At 36.9% G+C, this 10,253-nt stretch overlaps 1 protein-coding gene across 1 annotated transcript in view; it reads left to right on the forward strand.

Moving 5' to 3' along the window:
- Positions 1 to 678: 678 nt before the first annotated feature.
- Positions 679 to 10,253, forward strand: part of LOC107044891 (ephrin-B2) — a 167,400-nt gene continuing 157,825 nt past the window's right edge. The window contains exons 1-2 of the mRNA XM_015266955.2: positions 679 to 1,001; positions 2,116 to 2,296. Coding sequence (XP_015122441.1) covers positions 2,187 to 2,296 — 110 coding nt within the window. The 5' untranslated portion in view covers positions 679 to 1,001; positions 2,116 to 2,186. The remainder of the gene's footprint in view (positions 1,002 to 2,115; positions 2,297 to 10,253) is intronic.

Consider the following 10,253-nt stretch of genomic DNA (forward strand, 5'->3'; position numbering starts at 1 on the left):
GAGGGAAAAACAATAGCTGCTCCAAGTATTTTTCGAATGGAATCCGATTGAGCATTGCATGTTCTAACAAATCAAACGAAATTACTTGGCAAGTGTACGAGGAATTTAGCAAAGTGTGATGAATGATAATATTGAAAATTTTTTATAGAGCTTGAAAAAAGTTGAGCTTAAATATAGGGCAGAGTCAGCAGTATAAGAATTCTTTCTTCTTGTGGAAGCACGTGATAACCGATGCCAACGTCGTGTATAGAGCATACAGTGCGAACAACCAGTTTTCTCTAGTCGAGAAGCTACAACGTTGCCTGCTTCCTTTCTGTGTGTGTATATGTGTAAAATGCTGAGCCAATGTGCACGTGTTCAGCTCCCGCAAGAGATTTACGTATAGACCTGGAATATTCAGAATCATTCATCCCCTGTACCCCGCAGTAGAATATATCCAGTGGTCGGTGCTCTCTCACCTAGGAAATATAATTTAGTGGTGGCACTTTCCTCATTCGACATACATTTTATTTTTTTGTCGATATTTTTATCATCTAGTCTGCTCTAGTATAAAAAGTAACTATTTTTCTTTATGTTATTCTCTTGCTCTTTAAATAAATTTCATTTTGAGTTCAAATTTTGAATATTCAGTGTTGTCTTTTCTTTTTTTTTTCATCCTATCTAGGCCACTCACTACATCCTAGTTTTATTCATTGTCTTTATAATTGAGTTAAATTCCTTCATCTTGCCTATTTTTATGGATTTTGATTTTTTAAATATTTTAGTTGAATTCAGAGGGCTCTTTACATGTTAAAATTCATCTCAAGAACTGTAGTAGTGTGAAAAAACAATAGTGAAGGCTTGATTATCTTGCCGGATATCCGACGGGAGGCTGTGAATTCACGTGTGATTGTTGCATTGTTTTGAGTGACTAAACCGCAAAAGGGGATACATACAAATTTCACTCAGCAATTTAAAGGATAGTCATTTAGTGCTGTTTATTTCATCGGTGATACTAAAAAGTGAGTATCATTACCGGAATTGAATAAATAATTATAGGCGAAAATTTTCATTAAACATTATAATTTATTTATTTCCTATATGTAAAGACAATAATAATTTTTTTTCAACTAGATTTTATTCATTTTTTGTTATTTTTTAAAAATTTTATTCCTTGCATTTGTTCTCCTTCTTCTTTTCCTTCCTCTCTTTTTCTCACGTTCTTCCACTTGGTCTCCTCTTATTTCCTTTGGCAGCCACATTTTGTTGTCCAAGCAAACCTCTCGAGAATTTCGCAGATTATAAGGTTTAAGCGGTAAGAAAAATTGAAAATCACTAAGAAAACTTGTTTCATTCTCTCGCCTCCTTTTGCTTATTCCGTACCTCCTTAATTTCTCTGTAAACTGATGAGATATCGCGTGGAAAATGTGTAGAAAAAACGTGCAAAGAACGGCTTGGAAAGCTGAAATGGTAGATGTTAATATTATATTGATAGACAAAGGGGTTACTAAGATAAGGAGTGTAACCCCTTTGAAGTCTTCGATTGATGAGAGTAACCTTTCCACGATTTTTAATCCTTGTAACTGATCAAAAGCCAAAAATATGATGAGCTACATTTTAATACAATTATATTCCTGTTGTCGGATAATTTTTAGTGCCCGACCTGTCATGGCATTGATGTTCTGGTGAAAATGAAAATTTCTACTAGTCGGCGTCACTGTTTTTGTTCCTTTATTAGTAAGCGGAGAAAGTAAAAGGAGGATAGGATTCAAATTGAGCGCGGTTAATACGAGAGAGAAATGGAAGAAAAAAAAATGAAAAAAATAGCTCCTCTACTGTTTAACTGTCGTGAAGGTTGGAGAAAGACGTGACTGTAATAACTGCACTGAGGCTGAGCCGTTTTATCCCAACGCTCATTGCTCCACTAAACTACATTGATATTGTGTATAAGACACAATCTAATAGAATATTTTTTTCCCTTACGGAATGGTTGCTTGTTCACCTTTCATTCATTTTTTCTTGTAAACAATCATTATAAATTGAGTGAGCAAATTATTACGCCACCTAATATACATATATTTTTCTATTATTTAGTCACTTTATATTTGTTGTTTTGTTTTGTGTAAAAAAAATCAGGTGGCTGATTTAAGAGGCATCTTCGCACAAGCCAGGTCTTATCAAACGGCCTCAAGATTCAGCCCGACGTCATGCCCTGGTTCATCCTATTTCTCCTCCTGCTAGCTGTGATGGAGGCCTTCCCAAGGGAGGCCACCTGTTCACGTTTGCCGGACATCTACTGGAACTCCACCAATCCAATGTGAGTCACGTATACATGTTTTTTCTTGCTCTATGCCGTGATTATCTCCAAAGCGCGCCAAAAATCTTTATAAATGTACCAAGGCCCATACGTTTTGCCATGATGACTAAAGTAAAACCAATGATAAACTGAAAATCCAATATAAATTGATGAAACGAGAAAAAAATTACATTAAAATATATAAAATGCGTTGTTCATTGTAAATTACATGCGACTTAATATTATAATGTGGATCATGATTTTCATATTATCGAACAAAAAATTATAAATCGCAATAACACATCCTACAACTGAATTTAGAATGCTAATTAGAAATAGAAAACATCAGGATGCCGGTGCAAGGGAAATAATCGGAAGCAATCGAGCATTATGAATCGATTGGGCGAGGACGAAAAGTTGGACGGTGGCAAGGAGAGAAGGAACAGGAGTAAGACTTTAGAGTCACGAGGCGAATGCTGATAAATCGGAATCGATCCTTGATAAGATTCTACGTCGAATAAGCGAGAGATTGGCGCGAAGCTTCGCGTTCACACTCCGCTGCAACTCAACTCTCGTACCGTCACTTTCTTTCCACCCGGATGAAAACGTACACCCGCACGGGAAATTGTTGGCGCAATGTGCCAATGAAAAGAATGAAAAAAAAAAGCAACCAACAAATTTCTTTCAATACACTTTTACAATATTAGTTTGATATATTAGTTTGGTATTAGTTTGATTCGGCTAATGTGATGACTGGAAAATTGAATAGGGAAGAGAGATTGAGGAATGTCTATGCTAAAACCGAGAAGAACACCCTTCGTAATACACTCTCAATCATCCCCCATCGACTTTAGGTTAGCCCTGTTCAAAAAACCATCCTCACATTCTTGTCACACTTCCCCCCATGTCGTTTGTGTTGCACCTTGGGGCAGCTTTCAGCAAGATTGATAATTTACTTAAGTGCTTCACAGAGGAAAACATTAAAGTGTAACACCTCTGGATATGAATTGTTGGAAATCACAATGTCACACAGTGAAACACAATTTTTCTGAAAAGAAAAAGAAAGTATTAAAATGCCAAATTAAACTGTTATTTGTATATCAACTGAACCCTTCTAATGCAATCTTTCAAGTGTTTTCTTGTGAACTCACTTAACGATTGTGCTTCAAACCTTGTTCATATGTAAAATGCAATTTTTCTCATGTCCAGTTAGCTTGCATGCTCTGAAATTGAGACTGAGTTTTATTTTATTTCTTATATTTGTACAAGATTTACTTCTTCAAGTTGTAAACTATAATTCCAGTCAACTTATTCTGAGTTGATGAATATCAATTTCAAATACAGAAAAGGCGGCTGCGTTAGAGGGTGATTTGAAGAATAAAAACAAGTACAGATATATCAAAGTGACTACCATTTTTATTCACTTCCACGAATGCATTGATTTTAAATAAGCCGTCGAATCGATGATATATTTGCTGTTTTAGATATTTCCGTCCGAGAAGATGAAAGTATTTATTGTTGCGTTTTTCTCTATCCCACGGCATTCCTCTCAGACTAACTCGATCGTAGTGGCCCAGTTGTCGGATTATTCGAGGATTTACTCGGGGAATTGATACTACGTTTTCAAGGAACGAGCTGAAGTAGATCGGCGAGTGACCAAGAGTATACAGGTATATTTGTGGTAGTACTTGTACAACTTCTTGAGAACTCCAGCTCCTTTTCGTCGAGCCAATTTACTGGCATTCCCATCATTTTCTCTATCTTTAGTTTTCTTCTATTGCCAAATACATTTGCTCTGCAGACGAACCAATATTAATGCTAATTATTTGTCAAAATTGACAAATCTTCTGAAGGAAAATCGTAATTACATGCAACTGATGGTTAATAACCTTCCAAATAATAATGATTACAATAACGATGCATGGATTTAGTTGACAAATACAATACAATTGTTCGATAATTTTCACAAAACATTACAAGGGCATAATTATGCGGAACGAAAATTTTATTCCTCTAGTATAGTAGCCAATGGGATTGAATCCAAGAGGATATTATCGATATTTAGTGCGACCAATCGTCTCGGCAAGTCCGACATTGGCCATTGGCCTCGTTTCGTGGATTAACCATTGTCCTAGTCCCACCTATACCACTTGTGTATATCTCTCTCATTCGCCTCCCTATCCTCTTGATAGGCGGTAATTCCCTGCTCTCGCTTCCGTCAGTGAATCCCAGAAGACTCCACTAAACCAAAAGAAAGCTAAACGATCTTGGCACTCCTTTTTCTCAATCTTTGTTGATTTTTCCATCCTTCTCTCTCTTTTTCTCTCCCTCTCTCTGTTTTTCGTCCCTTTTCCTATTCTCTTCAAGCCTTTACTTACTAAAAAAAAAATGAGACGATTCTCTCTTTTAATTCTCGAGTAGAGTCTTCCTGTTTTTAATTCGCATTTTTTTTTTCTTTTTCAGTTCAATCCTAATGAGCTCTGAGAAATTCTTTTCCTTTATTTATAAAAAAAAATCTCTCAAATATAAACAGGTGAAATGCATCTGGGTGTCAAGTATAAACTCTGCAGGTATATTATCAAATAATGTATTCCCATATGCGACGTGCTTTATTTTTCACTTTTCCATTCCACTTATTATTATTGTTTTTACTTTAAATTTCCTCCTCCAGTGAAAATATTATAGTATTTATTTGTTAATCTGGCTATATGGATACGCCGTTTTCGTAATATTGAAAATATTTGAGTATAAATACTTTGGCTGTTCTCGACAGGTATTCACTGTTTTGTTTTGTACATCCGTACGGTTTTATATGCCCGTTACCGTGTACTGACATTGACTCACCGTCAGCGCCATTTTTATGTTTAATTTTTTTTTATTCACCATATTTTTTTTTGCGTCTGAATAATTTTGCAAAGAGATTTTACAGAGTGAGCATATATCAAGGTATGTTCAAATTATGATTAAAAAATTTCGTAAAATTTGAATGCATTATTGTTTTCCATCCACCGGACATGGTGTGTTGAAATAGTTCTGTATATTTACTAGTGAGTGCATAGAAACCACGCAAGAACATGTGAACTGCGTGAGATAGATGTTAACTCGATCCCCACGGTATATGCGAGGTTGGGAGTCGTAAGGTCTCGGCTACTAGAGGAATAAACTCGTGAATTCAATTTCAAAGTTCCTTTACACACTTGTAAGAGTTCTTCTATAACCAGTTTTTACAGTTGCATAAACCTTTTATTTTAATTTCCATTTCGTTGATATTTTCCATTTTCATTATATTACATTGAATTTTCCAAAATGGATGGAACGAGCAATTAATATTTGAATTGGTAAATTTTACGAAAATAATGATAATGAAAACTCCATCCTCTAGAATATTTTCATTGGTTCACGGAACTGTAAACTTGGCTCTCACTCTTTCACTAGAGTGAAAGTGCTATAGTGAGGAAATCGGGAAGGATCTACGAATGGCTATTAATTTGCCACATTCTTTAGTTTTCCAATCCACAATATAAGTATGAAAGATAAAAGTCCCAATTTGCTTATAGTAAATGGCACGTTATGCATGCGCAGGGGACTCTTGTGTGAACCAACTTGTTGCAATATCACTCATCAGAGCAGGGTTTGAATAGTCTCATCGCACGGGATCCCATCTTGACAAATGAAGTGGTGGATAAATTTTCTTTTACAAAAAATATCCACTGAAATTATTGTGAAAAAATGGTATGAGAGTGGGAGGTGTCAAATTGTGTTATGATTGTTGTATGAGGCAGCAGCAATTGAGGATGTTTCCTTGCTACCGTGTTTTTTAAAAGGGTTGGCAATTTATTTCACCGTTAACTAGCGTATAGGTGCATTTGAGGGTTACACTTGGAATACATGTAGTATTTGTGTACACATTGGGATACAGTTCACTATCTCTTTGAAGAACCGCTCGCGCCTGCGGTATACTGTGATATTACGGGATCGTTAACTTCTCGATCGTGCAAACCCCCTTCTTCTACTGATGCTGCTGGCTGGCTGGCTGGCTGGGTAATGATCTTGGCGTAAGATCCGGTTTAACTCTCACGGTTGGACACTGACTTTGTATTTTTTCTTCGTTCTTTGTATTTTTATTATTCAATCGGAAAATCATCAGTAATAATGAGTGTTTTCATTTACGCTTTCTAGAAAGATGCGTGAAAAATACGTTTTTGAATCTATATTGTAATTATTATGCCAAATTTTCCTTTTATAGTTATCAAGTGAGTCATTTTTATGTGAATTTTATCCCCCTTAATAACAGCCGGTAACAGCCCTTCTCTCAAGAATTGAATATGAAAGCAACTGGGGTTGAGGACGTTCCGCTTTAATTACGCAGGACTGTTTGCCTATATTGTTGTCTAATATTTGCGGGATCGATCGATAGTCTAGTGTACGTTACGGCTGGACGATAGTTATTGGCAACGTTGGCAACGTGGTAATGGCCCACCAAATCCAGTACACACCAAGTTTATTCACCAAGAAACATAAAATTTAAAAAATATTACATATCTCAATTTGTTATAAGATGAAGAAAAATTCAACAACAATCTTTGGATTATCACATAAAGTTTTATTTGAACGAAAATTATCTCGACTATACCATGCAAGCGCATAGTGAATAATCTCAAGGACTTGGATATCTGCTTGAGTATTATGGCAATGTCTTTTAGGCACATTGAAGCCACCAAGGGCTTTGCGATGCTGAGTACCAACAGTTGTATTTATACTACTGACCCACAAAGGGAATCCTGTTGTTGGATTTACCAGTCCCTGAACATAACATAATATTATACTGTCTAAAGTTGCACCGAAAATCTAATTAAATTCCTTTTTCGCAATTTGCCATATTATATGGGACAATCCATTTTTCATCATTCTGTGTCTTCGGATAATACAAAATGACCCTATCAAATCGTTTCAGCAATGCAGAGAGTGTATTTCAGGCGCATTCGTTTGTAGACACATCTCTTCACTCGTCTTACCAAACTCACCGACAAATATTTATGCAACGCCTTTGGCATGTGTGAGTGTATGAGTTGTGCAAAAACGGGGTGAATCAATATCGATTACTTTTATTTCATCCAAGCGTTACTCAACTACCACCCTTATTGAATTTTACCGAGTCAATTTTTTTTCTTTTCCATAATTTCATAAAAACCCTCCTCCTATTGGAAACTTTATGAATTCAGTGAGATGTCATGTGCTGATGTGACTCCTTTTAAATTCATCTTGTACAGAGAAGAAGCAGAAGAAAGATGTCAAAATAGGCGTCCAGTAGAGTATTTTTCAATTCGATGAACCTTACTAAATATGACTGAGGAACATGCAGACGCAATCTTCAGGGAATAATTTGCCGTGAAAATTCGATATTTGAATCTAGGGTACAATTTAATCCGCTAACTCATTGACGACACTGGTAGAACGACATTGGACTACGAAATGGCGTGGCAGGAGACTGAGAGCCCACTCCCTTATCTTCGGTTAAGTTCAACTCTGTTCAAGTCTCTACTTCAGACTTTTCAGCCGATGAGAGCGTCTTTATTCTACCAATTCGACTTTATTTTTTTCCTCTATTTTTCTACAAAATATGGCTCTATTATTTCTTCAGTACTTTGATTTATCAGTCGAAATACTATACAAAATGGTAGGATGATTTGCAATGTTGATAATCACTGGCAAAAGCAGTCACTAATATGGTTATGACGAGTGTCAACAGCAGAATTAAGTTAGCGAGTCCAAAATATTACTATAAAGGGAGTTTTTTTTTAGTTGTTGGCTGAGGGAAAATGCGTATTAACTCTTGCCATGGTGACCCATTTATCTCCCACGGTACATTGCACCTTTTTCCTCATTCCTCTCTTGTCTCGCTTCCACCCTTCGCATTACCGTGTCTGCGCTCCTCCATCCGAGGAATATTGTGTAATGATGTTTGACGGCGGGTCGAAGATGTCCGTGTGCCTTGAAAGAGCATCCAGTGTCTCTCTGGCGTGTTTAATGAGTGTGAACATTGCCAAAATGTTTTTACCGGTGCCTTGGGAAAAAGAATAAGGATAAAGTATAGTTGAATGAGAGCGAGGGGAATTGAATCAAGAGATAAAACGTCAAATCCGAATGAAAAGAAAGTAATTTTTGGACAAAGTTGCTTGACATTTTAACTCATGTAAGACTATATATGTGATTGATCATATATAGATTAGTCTACTTTTTGTGAAAAAAAAAAAACAAAAAAAAAATGATCATTTTACTTGGGAAATATTGAAGGAAAAGAAAAGGAAGCGAAAAACCAAAGAACACTCGAAAGGCCAGAGGTTAAATAAAAAAAAAATAATTAAATAAAATGATAAACACCAGATTGGTGGTTTAATTGAAAGTACGTGGAGCAATCGTGTTCCGTGGCGACGATGCGGCTGGATGAGTTTCGCGCAGTGTCCATCCCTTTTCACGTCCAATGAGAATCGATCGTGCGTATACACTAGTAGCACGAGGCAAGCTCCCTCCGCCCCCGGAAGCCTCAAACGGCGCTGTGGTTAAAAGGAGGATAGGTAGAGATAGACAGCGACGACAAGAGGAATCGTAAAATGGTGTGGGACTTGCCGTATTTGCATAGTCGATTGGCTGCCGATCGTCAGCGGCGTTTCGCTGCCCGCAATCCAATTCGTTTTGCTGGCGTCGAATTTATTTCCTTCTCACCATCCATTCAAAGTGTTTTTCATTTTCTCATCCTCGAGAGGCAAACACTTTCTAGCCGATGTATGCTTATTATTAATTAAATAATCACTTTAATGCACTCTTCTCGGTGATTTTTGTTCACCGAGTCAAATATTGTATATAAATTATTGATAGAGCCATTGGATCCATCCTTTCATTGTTTCTTCTCCGGATATTTCAAGTGTTTCAAAGAGAAAGAGCCTGCTCTTTCAAATGGAGAATCCTTGATTGAACGAAAAAGAAAAAGAAATACATATAGAGGCCGGGTGGGTACAAGGGGGAGTGGGAAGTTGAGAGCATTCGAGTTTGGTCGGTCGTAGCAAAACAGGAGAGCTGGACCCTCGCTCTTCCTTTGCTCGTTTTGTCCGACTGTTGTGAAGGAGTGACGGAAAATGTCTAAAAACATCCGATCTCCTTCGTAGACTCGCTGTTCATCCCTCTTTCAAAAAGCATGTAAGGGGGCTCGTCTTGGGGATGTGCGTCTTTTTTCGAGAGACTCGTATTTCATTTTAGTTTCGTGTGTGCACTCCGTTTGCCAACTGACCCTTTATGAAGCTAGTTTTCTAAGACTCTGCTACAGGAGACAGGGACAGAGAGGGATTCAAGAGCAAAAAAAGAATACAGTGGATGCTGGATGTTGAAGAAAGAGAATAATAAAAGAAAAAAATCAAAAGAGAGGAAGGTCGGGGATATAGATATAGTATGAACGATGCCGAAAAGGATAAATAAAAAATCCCGAGTACCCGCTTCTTTTCACCTTGATATTCTCCATGCTCCAATGGCAAATCGAAATGCGACCTATCGACAAATATCCATACAAATTTTATATTATATATATTTTTCATATACATATGTGCATCTTGACAATTTCTATTGTTCGGTGCAACGACGCGATGGATGATTGAGGGGACTCGATGGAAGATGCTTCAATTGAATTTCCATGTTTACATCGATTGAAAAAAACCTTTTCTCCATCCAATCTGCATCAAGGCGTTTTTGATTGAGTAAATGACAAATCAAATGTGCATTAGATATGGGATTAATAACCATGTATATCTTTCATTGAATATTGAGTATTGAATAGAGAGTTTTGAGTAGGTATTGGACACACAGGTTGCTAGTTATTTTTCGGTCCAATTTCATGAGAGTTGAACCTTCTCTTCAAGTACAAAGAAATGAAGAGAGAGAGAGAGAGAGAGAGAGAGAGAGAGAGAGAGAGAGAGAGAGAGAGAGAGAG

Source organism: Diachasma alloeum, unplaced genomic scaffold, assembly GCF_001412515.2.
Source record: "Diachasma alloeum isolate Michigan unplaced genomic scaffold, Dall2.0 Dall_scaffold_00832, whole genome shotgun sequence".
Classification (NCBI taxonomy): domain Eukaryota; kingdom Metazoa; phylum Arthropoda; class Insecta; order Hymenoptera; family Braconidae; genus Diachasma; species Diachasma alloeum.